Source organism: Amphiura filiformis, chromosome 2, assembly GCF_039555335.1.
Source record: "Amphiura filiformis chromosome 2, Afil_fr2py, whole genome shotgun sequence".
NCBI classification, from domain to species: Eukaryota; Metazoa; Echinodermata; class Ophiuroidea; order Amphilepidida; family Amphiuridae; genus Amphiura; species Amphiura filiformis.
In genome coordinates this window covers 2,903,583-2,920,210 of record NC_092629.1, presented here as the reverse complement: position 1 = coordinate 2,920,210, position 16,628 = coordinate 2,903,583, and the positions used below count along the sequence as shown (strand labels likewise).

The 16,628-nt window shown below is 34.5% G+C and overlaps 1 protein-coding gene across 3 annotated transcripts in view; it reads left to right on the top strand.

The window, feature by feature from the left end:
- Positions 1-15,390, top strand: part of LOC140145652 (ras-related protein Rab-3-like) — a 43,496-nt gene extending 28,106 nt beyond the window's left edge. Inside the window, exons 3-5 of one of the 3 annotated variants that reach the window (XM_072167341.1) lie at positions 1,298-1,416; positions 5,410-5,534; positions 14,963-15,390. In XM_072167341.1, coding sequence (XP_072023442.1) covers positions 1,298-1,416; positions 5,410-5,534; positions 14,963-15,279 — 561 coding nt within the window. In that variant the 3' untranslated portion in view covers positions 15,280-15,390. The remainder of the gene's footprint in view (positions 1-1,297; positions 1,417-5,409; positions 5,535-14,962) is intronic. The other 2 variants (XM_072167354.1, XM_072167348.1) reach the window with 2 other exon arrangements.
- Positions 15,391-16,628: the final 1,238 nt, after the last annotated feature.

The window sequence follows — 16,628 nt, the reverse complement described above, 5'->3', positions numbered from 1 at the left end:
TGGAGACTTGCTGGGGGGTATTGACTTGAAAAAAGTATGAATTGAAATTCCGTTGACTGTTCTCTCCATAATGCATTTACTTACTTACTTTTATCTTGCTTATTTTGTGTTTTCGTGAATTAGAGAATAAACAATAGTAATTTTGTTTTTATTATACATGTACTCTACACAGTCTACAGTGTGATCTAGATGACAGGCAGGTCCAATATTTTGAGTAGTGGATGCCAATAAACGGACAAAACACTACGATAAAATATTTGACCTGTGTGTCGTTTATCACACGACAGAGGATATTAAAAACAAAAATTCCTATCGTTTATTCTCATTCTTGGTCAGTTATTATTTTCATAACTAGGGAGAGGGAGAGTTACAGAAAGAATATTTCTGTATAAGTTCTGGAAAGGATAGTAGTCATTTGGGAAGCACGTTGGCCCAATAGTTAGGGCGCGAGCTTCATGATCGGAATGTTGCGGGTTCGAGCCCCACCACGGCCAGTGTGTTGCGTCTTTGAGCAAGATAGCTTAATTCCCAATTGCTTCACTCCACCCAGGTGTAAAATGGGGAGCTGCTGGGGGTAATCACAATCTAAGTCCCTGATAGTAGTACCTGCGCATCAGTTGCGGACTTGGTGAAGCGGAAATGATTCTGATATATCCTAATGGCAGCGGAATAATTATTGAAGTGTGCTGATAATTAGGCCATGCCTAGTTGAAGCGCACGTTAAATCAAACAACATTTATTTTATTTTATTTATTTATTTATTTTCACAAGTTTTAGGAACTGTTTTAGATCATGTTGGTCACCCCTTGCACAAGCATGAGAATCCTCAATCCATCCAAATTGCAAGAAAATCCCCAGCTCTATTTTGTTTGTCATAAGAAGTGAATAACCTCTCAATCGTGGAGATTCCTAGCCTGGATGCAAGTGGCATTTAAGAAGGGTATTTGACTAGAAGAAAGTCAATGTTTTCTTGGCTATTTCTTGTAAACCTAGCCATACTGTGCCCTTATTACAATATATTGAGCAGTTAACACAGGGGAATACATGTATGATATACCCATTAACACTTACAGAATGGTGTATTTCCATGAGTCCGATGATCACTTTGTTGGAGCAATTAGTATTTTGTACAGAATTCCCTTTGAAATCAAACTTGTATGCATTTGCAGTACATCATTAAAACACCTGTTCCGTACATGGGAATTTGTCTATAATGGTCAGTATCATAAGTTTATAACATTTGTCTGAAATTGAAAGTTTGCATCTAAATTTTTCTATTATTTTGTTTTCCCAACAGGACACAGCAGGTCAGGAAAGATATCGCACAATCACAACAGCATACTACAGAGGAGCTATGGGATTTATTCTTATGTATGATGTCACAAATGAAGAATCATTCAATAGTGTTCAAGATTGGTAAGTGTCGCACAGCCCCCCCCCACCCCAGCCCCCCAGCACACCTCATCCCACACAGTATAATATTTAATTTTCAATTTCAAATGGATTCACAACATAATTCTAAAAATTTCTAAACCTATTTCTGGATAAGAATATTGAAATAAAACAAATACAAATTGGTATTGCCCAAGAAATTTCAACGACCCATTTTGGCCCATCACATAATGAATTCCACCAAACATACACGTTTATAGCGGGAAAGTGGTTTTTTATTTTCACTTTTTTATCAGTACATATCAGAACTGCAAATTTAAAAGCATACAAAAATATTTTGGGCTCATATGCTTTAATGTATAACTGTTTTTAACTATGAATAAAAGAGCCAGCAAAAATGTTACGGACATAATAGCGAGAAATTTATACCGCTAACATATCGCGCTATATACAGTAGTAATAATTACTGTGGGCGCTTGCAGGCATTGTACATGACTCATAGGAATCTAGCCGGATAGCAATAGAGAGACATACAATCTTACCCGTGGGGAAATATGCATGTAAACGGATTGCGCTACAAGAGATATATAGACATATATATAGATGGAATAAGTCACAAGGAGCCCACTAAGGGCACTGTTCACCGACCTTAATATATGTGTACAACAACGGAAAGACCTCATGTATATTGTGTATCGTAACTCATCCCTCTTAAACAGGTCACATGGGGAGATTGCACAGGTATTGAGGCAGGTTATTGAACGGTGTAAGCTGAGATGAGACTGCCTTCGTTGGCTCATTGTTATGGGTGTACATGCGATAGTATGAGGTACTGCGTAGGGTTGCAATGCCTGCTTTCAAATGTTGATAACAGAATGCGACAGTCAAATATTCTGATACAGTAAAGCAGTGCATTTTTACAATTTATTGGCATGCTCTTTGTTTCATCACAAATCCAATGCTATTCTTTTCAAATATAAAGATTTCAGTACCGACTTTGGGCATCTGTGTAGTACAGACTATTGATCCATTTCCTTAAAAGGGGGACAACAAAATGTTAAGCATTGCCAGAGAAAGACAACAAGGGAGACAACGTTTTCAGGATTTTCTTCTTCCCTTGTATGTACATATACGTAGTCTTGCATGGGCTTAATTTGATGATATTTGATTTCGCTAGCGACATGTGCAAAGTCTGATATGTGCGATAATATTCTCATCAGAGAGTAGTCAGAGTATGCTTGTTTCAAAATACAAGAAGCAGCAGTAAATTATTAAGCCGGTACGCAAGCAGTTTGAAGTGACTTTAAACTGTTCATTCAGCTGGAAGAGGTCTGTGTTCAAGTAACAATAAAATATTAAGCCATTGATCTGTTAAGTTCGGTAGTAAGACTGTTATGCACATGGCCCTACGGAAGGCTCGGAAGCGGGGGGCAGGGGGGTACTTGCCCCCACTTTTTAGCAAAGAGAAGAAGGAGAAGAGAAAGGAAGGGAAGACATTCTATCTTGTTTCTTGGCTATAGTCTAATGTACATGTATTCCCAAATTCAACAAAAGTGTGCACCAAATTGCACAAATCCTGTTTGAAAAATCAAAATTTTTATCTTATGCGAGCACGTCGGCGCTTACACACCATTTTACTGTTGTTCTTGTCATATCCTGTCTCTTTTTCTTGGCTGTAGTCTAATGTACATGTATTCCCAATTTTGGTTTATCCTTAGTGTAAGAGAGCACGAAATAGTAATGGGATTTGAGTTAGGGTTAGGGTAAGGGTAGGGTTAGGGTTAGGGTTAGGATTAGAGTTGTGATTTGTTTGCTATTCTCTTACACGAAGAATACACCCCCAATTTCATCAAAAGTGTGCACCAAATTACACGAATCCCATTTGAAAAATCAAAATTTTTCCAGCATCGCCACCCCTTTCAAAAACCTTCTGCAGACCCTGATGCATTCAAAAGAAGATGCTACTCCTGATATAAATAACAAAAGATGCAATACTAGAATAAGTGAAAGGAACACTCCTACAACAGCAGTATAATTAAGCCATCACACAACTAATTTGGAAGTGACCTGGATCTTTCTAGTCTGATAGTAGAAATTCTATGCATTAAAAAAAGATTTAAATCCAGATAAAATTATGAGCTTATGCATTGCAAAGACTTTTAATATGAAATTTTGTGTGATTTTACAGTCATTGGAGAGCATAATGCTATATACTTTCAAAATAATGAAAACACACACATACACAAAAATCAAAATTTATGTGTGCATTAAAAGTGACTGTAGAGTCCTATGCATTCAGAAAGATTTCATTCCAGATAAGCTATGTTGTACATAGAGTCTATGTATGTGTGATAGAACATGGGGCAAAACAGAGGGTACAGCACTTTGAAATGAAAAGCAATTACAGTAGCATATTAATGGCCCATTCAGTGATGTAAAATTTAAATTGTTTATAAATTGCCTAAAAAAATTTAAATTGTCTATAAATTGCCCAAAAGTGAAGGTTAAGTCATTCAAATGGTTATTAGATATTTTGAAATGAAAATGTTGGCCAACATGAAGAAAACATCAGTATTGACAATGTTGAAATCCTATTCAAATACATGTAGCTAATTTCTCTGCTCATGTTGCAGCAGAAATTGAGATGTCAGTGATATTTTAAATGCAATAGCTGGCACATTCTATGAGTTACAGGTGCAAGTTCCTTGTGTACAATGTACCTCTAATGCCTAAGGGGTCAGCTTCATTATGACTTGATTCATTATGCAGTATTTCTTATGAATGATGGTAATGTCATGCTTTTCAAAATTCAAGTAATCTTTTTTAAATGCTATCATTTTTGCTTTTACAGGTGTGCACAGATCAAGACATATTCATGGGATAAGGCTTGCTCAGAGACCGACCCAAAAAATTGGAAATCTTGGGTCGTTTTTTTTTCAATTCCATTTTTAGCTAAAATTTAGACAGTATCAAGGACTTTTATATTTGTTATTCACTCACTATATTTGCATATTTGATTAAAAACAAGAATTATTTCCATTTAAATTCAGTGCAAAAACGCACAGTTTTTACCGTACAGTGATCAAGCATTTGTCAAGACTAGCCTGTTCAAATTGTAGAAAAAATGGAGGAACGGCCCATGCAAAAAAAAGGATCAACCTACCGACCCTCCAATTGTTTTGTCTTGGAATGGCAACCAAACAATTTATTTTTTTGGCCTAATGTACACCACTCCTGCTGCAATTATATTTATTCCTTTTACTATGCTAAGGTTACAATAATTGTTTTCAAGAGTAAATGTTATCCAACGGTATCCCATTGGCACGGTTGTTTGATGTATATAGAATTGGCTTCATTATTAAGAAAATGCAAACTATAGATGGCGCTATTTATCATAAGTCATATTTCTTAATTTGCAAGGGGTATGTAATCAATACTGCCTTTTAAACAGGTGGAATAGGTGAAACAAGCAACAAAGAAATTTTATAAACATATTTCATCAAAAAATAAAAGGAATTATTTTATTAAAAGCCTGAAAGAGTAATTTCTAGTATCTAAATAGCGCCACCTATCTTGTCATAAATAGATACATTTTATATCCAAAAAGTTTAAAAAATACTATTAAAAGTGAATAATTTTGTAAAAGAGGGGAAATTAAAGTTGAGAATGACTCAAAAGCATCTGTATACATTAGCACGATATCACTTTTAGCTGTTTAAGCCTAAAATTTGGTTATACATGATGTTTTGTTTGAAAAATTAATAAACGATCCCATCAAACAACCGTGTTGGGCAACCCATTCCTTTTTTCAAGGAATGTTATTTAAATTACTGTAAAAGTGGTAGTTTTCGTGTGTATAATTTTTTGCGTTTGAGTTTTCTTACATAGACCTATACAAAAACAAACATATTCACATGTTTTTATTTTCGCTGTAGGTGTGCTGCGCATGAAGAGCGCAAAAATTAATGTACCGCGAAAATTTCCACGTTTACATTATTATCTTTGTTGTTTTTACAGGTGTACACAGATCAAGACATATTCATGGGATAACGCACAAGTGATTTTGGTAGGAAATAAATGTGATATGGAAGATGAAAGAGTTATCTCAACAGAAAGAGGCAAACAACTTGCAGACCAACTAGGTATGTATCCCCACCCTGGGGATGGGGTGTGTCATATATTACTTGTAGGGAAGGGAAAGGGGACACCAAAAAGTGGTTTTGGAGGCAAACAACTTGCAGACCAACTAGGTATGTATGTGGTATCCCCACCCTGGGGATGGGGTGTGTCATATATTACTGTGGGGAAGGGAAAAGGGGACATCAAAAAGTGATTTTGGAGGCAAACAACTTGCAGACCAACTAGGTATGTATGTGGTATCCCCACCCTGGGGATGGGGGGTGTCATATATTACTTGTGGGCATGGGTGTCAATCCCGTCCCCCCACCTTTCGTCAAATTAACCCACTTTTTTGTTCTTTTCAGCCACTTTTTGACAATTCGGGCTGATTGTCCCCCTCACATTTCAAGCCAGATTGGCGCTAATCCTTGTGGGGAAGGGGAAAGGGGACATTGTACAAACAACATCATTAAAAACATATGCCAATTTAAAAAAAAATATCAAAAATCACCGTACGCCACTATGGAATGAAGCTGATTACATGAAGGCTATGTCCTGCCTATCTCGATGAGTGCCCCATTTATATCATATTGATGATTTGGTTGGCTTATGTAAACATAACACATATCCCTCAATCCCAAAGGAAGGAGGATTTATAGGTGGAATAGACTTTATGATGTATAGCGGCCTTAGCATGATTGCAGTAGTGTGGTATCAAAAGACAAGGTGTAAGGGAAACACTGCCTCTGGGCCTATTACATGCATGCAGTCTCTTGATTGAGCTATATTGTACTAATGGGCCCCAGCAATAACATTTACTTGATTATATTGAAATCCGATAATAATATATAAATAATACTGTTTATCAGTGTGTGGTAGTATACTGTATAATGGAAGACATGAATTATAAATAATACAAGATGCAGTACATTAATATTCAAAACTTTCAACTGGCAATCTTTTGTTATCTCATGGGTCAAAATGAACAATGTAGTCGGCAAACAATAATTCCATCCCGGTACGCCACTTTTCAACAGTGTCTCACGCCAATCCCAAGTTGACAGCGCTGCAGTAGACATGAAATTAACTCATGTTGCTATCTTCAGTAGGCATGAAATTAACTCATGTTGCTATCTTCAGTAGACATGAAATTAACTCATGTTGCTATCTTCAGTAGGCATGAAATTAACTCATGTTGCTATCTTCAGTAGACATAAAATTAACTCAAGTTGCTATCTTCAGTAGACATGAAATTAACTCATGTTGCTATCTTCAGTAGACATGAAATTAACTCATGTTGCTATCTTCAGTAGACATAAAATTAACTCAAGTTGCTATCTTCAGTAGACATGAAATTAACTCATGTTGCTATCTCCAGTAGACATGAAATTAAATCATGTTGCTATCTTTAGCAGACATGAAATTAAATCATGTTGATATCTTTAGCAGACATGAAGTTAACTCACATTGCTATCTTCAGTAGACATGAAATGAACTCATATTGCTATCTTCAGTAGACATGAAATTAATTTAAGCTGCTATCTTCAGTAGACATGAAATTAATTCAAGTTGCTATCTTCAGTAGACATGAAATTAATTCAAGTTGCTATCTTCAGTAGACATGAAATAAATTCAAGTTGCTATCTTCAGTAGATATGAAATTAACTCAAGTTGCTATCTTCAGTAGACATGAAATTAACTCATGTTGCTATCTTCAGTAGGCATGAAATTAATTCAAGTTGCTATCTTCAGTAGACATGAAATTAATTCAAGTTGCTATCTTTAGTAGACATGAAATTAACTCATGTTGCTATCTTTAGTAGACATGAAATTAGCTCATGTTGCCATCTTCAGTAGACATGAAATTAATTCAAGTTGCTATCTTCAGTAGACATGAAATTAACTCATGTTGCTATCTTTAGTAGACATGAAATTAGCTCATGTTGCCATCTTCAGTAGACATGAAATTAACTCAATTTGCTATCTTCAGTAGACATGAAATTAACTCATGTTGCTATCTTCAGTAGACATGAAATTAACTCATGTTGCTATCTTCAGTAGACATGAAATTAACTCATGTTGCTATCTTCAGTAGACATGAATTAACTCATGTTGCTATCTTCAGTATAGACATGAATTAACTCATGTTGCTATCTTCAGTAGACATGAATTAACTTACCTAATGATTTCTTCAGGAATTATTGTTGTAAAAAAGACCCAGTAAATGCCTGCCTCCCCCTATCGAAAAATGTTACACCCCAGAGCTGGAGGCGTTATTAGAGACAATATGGTACTATATTCAATTAAAAAGAAATATTCAATATCAACATGGTAATTTAATGTACATGTCTCTGCTTTCTATTGGTCATGAAATTCCAAAACATTTACTGTACAAAACATTAAAATATTTTAAATCAATGGTGAAAAGAACAACAAGGCAGCTTTTATGATGAGATATTGGTGCATGGGATTTGAGAAAAAATGTAGAACGATGACAGTAGCAAATCTAATTTCATGTATTCCATGGATTGTCATGAGGTAAATCTGCTAGCGTTATTTGTCACGCACAAGTGTGAGGTCCTGTTTTAGGTTTTAGTCTAATTAGGTAGTTGGCTAGACTCAAGTATCCATCACCACCAAGCAATTAGGGTTTGAGTTAGGGTTTAGGTTAGGATCTTACATGTAGGATTGGGAAAGTTTCATATATTCTAGGGAGTGTGGTGAGATAAATCTGCCTAGCTATGTCCAGTTTATGTGATGTGGTATATCGGAAGGAGACAATTTTGGGCACGATCGTAAATGGGAGATAGAGCAAAAAATCTGACCGAGGGTGATTTTTTTCACAATTTGCAAATTTGTGATTTTAATCATGTTTAAAATATTGTCTGATAGTTTCAGACCGGAATATAACTGGCATCTTGTAATTTTTTAGACATTTTTCAATGTACATATAGGCATGTACATAATTCTCAATAATACTTTTAAAGACTGATATCTCAATTTCCAATTATATAATACCATAACTTATGAACTCAATATCTTCGCTGAGGAATATCCGATTTCATTGGGGAAAACGGCGTTGTGGAGCAAAAGATATGTAAAACACATAAAATTGATAACCTGCCCAAAAGTGTCTCTTTCTGATATACCATGTCACATATGTGTCCCTTTCAACAATCTTGAAGAGTTGGATAAAAGCTCCACAGAGCAAATAATGTAAATATCAAAAATCAGTTGTTTTATAATTAGCATAGTGGATTGCACCTTTAATTGTCATCTCTTTTCAATAACATGATGTCTGTGTGTGTTTGCGCATCTATACAGGCTGTATGGGTTAGTATTGGGTGAAGCACTTTATCGTGTTGTGTGGGATGTGTATGGGTGTTGGATTAGAAAGCTGCAGCTGCTTGCTGGGTGTAATTACTATGCACAATTATTGCTATTTATTATTGTAAAATATTTACATCAACATACCTGGCTGTGTTATTCATATAAGGTCATCTTTTAAAATGAAATCGGTTATATTTTTTCAACCCTAATGTCAGGCATATGTGCAATATGGAATCGGGTAAAATTGGTGTTTATAGGACAACAGAACAATTTTGAATTAATGTTGTAAATGACCAAAATAGCAAGTGAGCTTTCTTTCATTTTGCCTCATTATTATATTTTGGCTTAAAATGGACAGAAAACATTCACCTGACAATATTATTTCATCAGAATAATAAAGTAAAATTACAATTTGTCTAAAATTATAAACTATGGATATAATTTAATGTTTTTTTAATTTCTTTTGACTTGGTTGATGACAATAACATGAAGAAGCAGATAGGCCTAGCTCATTTTCATTTGTGAATAGATGGATTTGTAATTATTCATAATCAATGGCAATAATTTTCATGTGCAGAATAATTATGCGCATTATTGATGAGCAAATATTGGTATTTAAAAATGGGCAGCATTAACAAGCTTCATCATTAATAATGTGGATTGTAATGTTCACAATGGTTATTAGTCAATTATGCAATGGGCTATTCCAGTTGAAATCCATACACCCCCTATGGAAGACATGGCTTCAATCTTCCACACAGGGATGTTAATTTTCAATTGGGGTTATCTGAATGGGTGACTTCATTTGAAATCTATGTACCCTCTTTGTTGGAGATCAAGGTCATGTCTTCCATAGGGGGTGTATGCATTTCAACTGAAATAGACCAATAACCTGGTGAAGAAGATAGCCCATTTTCTCAATTAATAAATGGATTAATATAATGATTATTCATAATCAATGGCAATACTTTTCATTTGAAGAATAATTATGCGCATTATTAATGAGTAAATATTGGTATTTAAACATGGTCAGTATTAACAGGCTTCATTATTAATAATATGGATAATGTTCACAATGGTTAGTCAATTATGCAATGGGCTATTCTACACAAAGAGATCCACTCAAAATGGTCAGTGTAAGCTATATGATAAATCTGCCATATTGGGTTGTCGCTCATGGATGGCAAATAGTGTACGTCCGGCTAAAGCCTGACATAGAATGATAATTTGCATATTTAAACTTGAACAATACAAAGGTTTGGCACAATGCATTGGGATATTCCAGTTGAAATCCATGACACACCTACAGAGACACATCCATGGCCTTATTCTTCCACACAGGGAATCAAAATTTGCCGTAAATAACCAAGAGATAGGCCTACACTATTTCACTCTCTAAGAGCGGCATGACGCATGACAGAGTCGGTACTCTTTGGTTCTACCTCATTGGATCTACTTGTAGAAAATTAATTATTATTAAATGTCTACAACATGACTGAAAGACAATTTCTTTTCACAAAAGTATACATTTGACTAGTAATTATTTGCAGTAATTACTGTCATTAGCTTAATTACCCAATTATTGCACTAAATAAGGAGACAAATTATACATTTCACAGCTGCAGGCATTCAAGCATTAAGATGCAAGACAGTATTTTTCAAAATTATATTTTTTGAATAATTCATCACCACAGTCATATTTGCCAAAATTGCAATTAAGTAATGTAGGTTTTGAAATTGAAGAGAATTACAGTATGCCAATGTTAAAGACTTGTTTATTAGCCATAAGGTGACGAGAAAAAGCGGGTTGGTGTTTTTTTTTCTGGACCCTAAAATGTCACCAAAATCTGAAAAAGTCTGAAATGTTTTCGGAAACATATTTGTTTTTAAATGTTCAGCCAAAATTAATAAAATAAATTTTGGCCCCAAAACTGCTGATTTTTCATGATTTTAGCCAAATTAAAATTAAAATTAATTTCAATCAAGAAAAAGATTTTTCTCTAATTGTTTGTAATTTTGAATCACTCAAGAGAATTCATTTGAAAATTTAATTATTCCTATAGAGAAATAAGAACAAGTGATGATAAACTTGGGCCTCATGTCGGCATTCAGAAAAGAAGGCATATTTATTAATTTCAATGCTTCGAGAGGATTAGGAATCGGCCATCTATTGGATAATTCGGAAATATGCATGTCTTTAATCATTGGGTGTATTTTATGTAATTTTGCCTTGCTCTTTGAATAGTAATACTAAATAGCACAAAATATGTTTCAGGTCTTTTGGGAACAAGACAGAAACATGATGTTTTGACCTTTCTTACTCTCCTCTATACTACATAGGTTTCTCATAATTGTTATTTGCATTAGGTAAAACAAGAGAGATTTATCTTGTGTGTTTTTAAAATGTACCTTTTAGTGTGTGTCTCTTTTTTAGGTATGGAGGGTGGTTGTTCTGGTTTTTTAGTCATCAGAAAAAAAAAGGTCTTAGTACTAAAGACCCCAGCCCCCAAATTTGTTAATTAAGTGACAGCGAACTGTGTCTATTTAAGAGGCCTTGTTGCGATCTTTGCCCCATGAAAAAATAGATTCAGTGCACAGTATCTGTATATTTTAATACATGTACATAAAATTGGTCAAATTCAGGAATTTTTGAGCCAAACTTGGTCCAATTTCGGGAAAATACTTCATTTGGCACACCAAATTGCCAGAAAGAGTAAATACCATGGATGACATTGTTTCATTCCAGTGCACTATTTGTTCATCTTTCAAAAGATCAATTTTTCAACCACCAAAATAACTGTTTACACAATTGGCAAGCAAGGTCTTGGTGGCCATTCCAGTTGAAATCCATACATCCCTTATGGAAGACATGACTTTATAACATCCCACACAGGGAGTGTGAATTTCAAGTAGGATACCTGAATGGACAACTCCATTTGAAATCTATGTAGGAGATTAAGGTCATGTCTTCTATAGGGGGTGTATGGATTTCAACTGGAATAGCCCATTTCTATGAATTATTTGTGGGTTGTATCTAGTACAGGTCAATTCAGATACCAAAATGTGATACAACCAAAGGCTGCTTTGTGTATATAGTTTGACATTTGTGGCACCAATAGGGTCTCTTGAGATTTTTTAAAAAAAAGAGGCTGAATGACTTTAAAAAATCACAGAAAGCTTGAAAAATGTGAACAAAATCTGGAAATATGTTTGCAAAAATCTTTTTTTTTCCAAAAAGATTCAGTCAAAAGCAATCCACTTCAGGCAAAACAAATGGCTGTTTTAGGCCTAAAAAAAAAATTGTTGTGTTGCCCTCAACCGCCCGGTCCTAAATCCTGAAAAATCAGGGTCTGCATTTTTTTTTTTTGAATCATGATTTTTACAGATTTGTTCAAAAAATCTATGTTTTTCACTTAAAATTAATATTTTATTGAAAGACTAGTCTTTAATTGATGTCTAACAGGTATCCAGAAGTCAGAATTGACAAATATCCCCGAGTTGAAGAAGCATTATTTAATATTTGAGGAGATTTTTAAGAACTGAAGGTTTGAAAAAAAAAAAAAAAAAAAAAAGAAATCCGACCGTCCACCCCAACTTTCCCATTTTCTCACTTGAGGGCAACACAACAATATTTTTTTTTTGGCCTTATTTGCATACAACGAAAAAAACCACCAAAAAGCAAATGGAAAATCTGGGCCAGTCTGGCCAGGATTGGGTTTTTTGTCACCTAAAATATAAGATAAAACTGAATAACAATATGTTAAAATATTATAAGGCAGCTAGCACACAATGCATTTTACACCCAAACTCCTCAACTGATTTTTGTTCACTTAACCTTTGCATGTAATATTTATTTATGTGTTAAGTGCTACGCTGGGCAGAATGTGTATGAAAATGGCCATCACTAATGTACATGTATGATTTTATATGTATTGTAAATTAAATATTGAAATTTTCACGGAACTTTAATTTTTTGTGCTCTTTGCTTTCAATACAGCTACCAGATAAATAAAAATAACCAAAAATGCTTTGTTATTTAAAGGTTGATGTAAAGTCCAAAAATATTTCTTAAAATCCAATGCAGAATGGGCTATTCCATTTAAAATCCACACTCCCCCTGTGGAAGATTTCGTTAAAGTCTTCCAGAGTGGGAGTATGTGTTTTGAATAAAAGAGAAAACTGGGTAACTTCAATTTGAAATACTCACTCCAGTTGTGGAAGATATAGGTAAAGCCATAATACAGGGGGAGTGTGGGTTTTAAAATGATTATTTCTGACCAATTACATTTGAAATTTATACTCCCCCTGTGGAAGATATTTCCTAAATCTTCCACAGGGGTAGTGTGGATTTCAAATGGAATAGCCCAATGCCCTTTTTTCCTCCTTTCTGCCCCTGACTTAAACTCAGTCAAAATAAGCTTGAGATGCTCAAAACTTACCATCCTCGACAGGCACTGAAACATTTTCATTAATTTAAAGTGTTAATCACATAATTCTACCAACAAATGCTTTTTCATATTTTTATTGCTATTTTAGGGTATTTTTGTATTAAAAAAACAACAATAGAGGGATACAAAAATTAAATTTGAAAAATTTCTGAGACAAATGTGCACTCCTAAACAAACAGCAACTTTGAGACATACTATGAGGTCTAAGAAAAACCAAAATTTAAAAGACAAGTGAATTTGTTGAAAATCAGCAAAGCGCAAATAAATTATGCTTGTCAAAATGTCTACTTGCAGTTGTGAAAATGTCTACTACATGATGAATGGATGAATGAAGGTGGTTTTAAAAATAAATTGCACTATTAGTTGAACAGTATTCAAATAAAAGTGTGTATTTTTAGTTATATAGCATACCATTGTGTGTTATTTACATTAAGGGGGTGTTCGTGATATAGCAACCTCTTTTTTGGTATAGTTCAATAGATAGCCATACGCACAAAATTAAAGCTTATTTGTAAAATAGTGGCTGAACATTGAATAAGTTATACGCAATATTGCATTAGGCCATGTGTCTGAAGTAGGGACCCTCTGGTGACATGCTATTTCTATAGGTGAAAACATCAATTTTGAGACAAATGGTTATAACTTTTTATGTACCAATTACAGACCTGTATGTAAAAGTATACATTGATAGAAAGTATAAAGAACACAGATTACAATGACCTAAACTTGAAATCAATATTCCACACTTCCAACCAAGGACCTAATCAGCTGAATGAATTGATCATAGAAGAAATTAGCAGCAGCTTATTTAATATAAACCTTAATTTGGCATCAAGTTAGAAATGAAGAACCAGGATTTCCATTAAGACCAAAATAAATTGTACACCTATCTTAAGGGGTACTACACTCTGTGGTAAATTTGTGACTATTTTTGCAATATTAACAAAAAATAATAACACACTGGTAACAAAAGTTATGTATATCATTGGGGCAAGGAATCCAATTACTACACTGAAATTTCAGTGACTCAAGACAAGCGGTTCACTATAAATGATAGGAAATTAGGTACATCCTAATGGTACCTTAATTCTTATCATAAATAACGAACCACATGTCTGGGGTCACTGAAATTCCAGTGTAGTAATTGGATTCCTTGCCCCTATAATATACATAACTTTTGTTACCACTGTGTTATTAGTTTTTGAGAAAAATGCATAAATAGACACAAATTTATCGAGGGGTGTAGTACCCCCTTAAACAAAACAGATCATTTAATTTTCTCAAGTAAAATGTTATAATTTCATGTACCATGGCACCATGTACAATAGCGCCGTCAGCTATAGGGAAAAATTGTGAGTATTCGGGTCCTTGCAGACGGTGCATGGAAACGAACAAGAACATTTACATGTCTCATCTGAAGCGTTTAGGTATCACATACAGGTCACATCAAGTGCGCCTCTCAAATGCGTCTAGTATGTTGTGTCGCGCTCACATGATAACGATTGTCTTGAGTGCATTCAAAGCAAAACCGAATGCCTCAATTTTTACTCCATGCGTGTATCAAGATGGTGGTCGAGTACGGGTTGTCTGGTTTTAATTCTGTGGTCAGGATACATTTTTATCATTTTTATTATTACATATTTTTTCTCTTGTTTGTTTTCTTTCCATTTTAGGACTGGAATTCTTCGAAACAAGCGCCAAGGAGAACATTAACGTAAAACAAACATTTGAACGGCTCGTGGACATTATCTGCGACAAGATGTCAGAAACGATTGACACCGACCAGAGCCTGCGACCATCAGCGACGATAACACCCACAGACCCCGCTCAACAACCCGCTAATCAGTCGTATGCGCATGCTGATCTCCTGTATACGGTAAACAAATTTGCCGTGTGTCACATTTACTCGTATGTAGTATTAAAAGTACAAATATTCTATCAAATGTTGGATCACCCTATACCTGTTTACAAACAAACATGTGAATGGTGATTGTATTTCTAACTGTTTATAAACAGGTTGAAAAATAATGTAGGGATATAGACTACTTAACGCACACCATTATGGTAATGTGCATACCATACAAATGTACCATCATATATGGTGATGTGAGGCATTATTGGGGATATTGAATTCCCTGTAAATGTAAATTGCATAACAATTTCTATGTTATGTTTTTCAGATACATAACTCATGACACTTCTGGTATTTATATCGCTAGCAAATTATAGCAACTGAATTTTAAGTGTTAATTTACAGTCATATTGAATGGAAGTATGTTGGTAGTATACAACACTAGTGATCAGTACGTTCTGAAAACAATTATCTACCAGAGTCATATGTTGAGACCAAATTTTATTTCAGATATGTGACATTCCAATCTTTAGGTGCTATATAGTTAACTCCTTCATAATCTAAATTAAGTCAAGCAACCAACTTTATTATAGCCCTTATGAAGAACTGACTTAAAGATAAAGTCCTGAAATATGCAGTCAAAGGACTGACATTTAATGACAGAAGCTGTTCTTTTATAGGGTTTGAAATATGAAATCTTGAAAAACAACCACCCACAATAATGACAATTTTCTCAAATAGTCTTTCCGCGCAAGGCTCACATTAACCAAAAGAGATCAAATCCACAGCTGTCATCTAAATACAACGTCAATGTCAGCCCAGTGAAATTTGAGATGTTGTTGAGGATATTTCAAAGATGTCAAAATACATTCCAATTGCCAGACTTGCCTCACAAACACCTGAAATGTGCATACCATATACGGTGATGTAAATACCATATATGGTGATGAGCCTACCATGGTAATGATGACTTATTTCATTCCGATGTACATGTATATGACTTGCTTCCATTGACTATGATGTTCCTTTGGCTAACTAATTATTATTCAAATATGCTAATTTGCATTTTGAAGTTGCTGCTGCTGATTCAGTATGACTACCAGAATGTACACATCCATTCCAACTCATCATATGCATATTCATGAGGGATGTATTGAAACATAAGAAATGAGGGAAGGGAAAATAATATTTCAGTGCAATTGTTTAAAAGAGTGAACAAAATTTGTGAAATTAATGTATAGTTTACACACCATTCCACATCAGACCTTCAAATAAGTATGAAATATAGTCACAGTGTTGCAGTTTTTTTAAACATAAAATGGTTTAAATGCAATTTTTGTTCCCAAATTCCTAATTACTGAACATGGTAGCTAGTTTTCATTTTCTTTTGCTCACTTTATCTGAATTACCAGACATAATATGAAGTTAACTAATTAAAAGAGGCCAACTTATATATTGGTCTATTCCAGTTGAAATCCATACCCCCT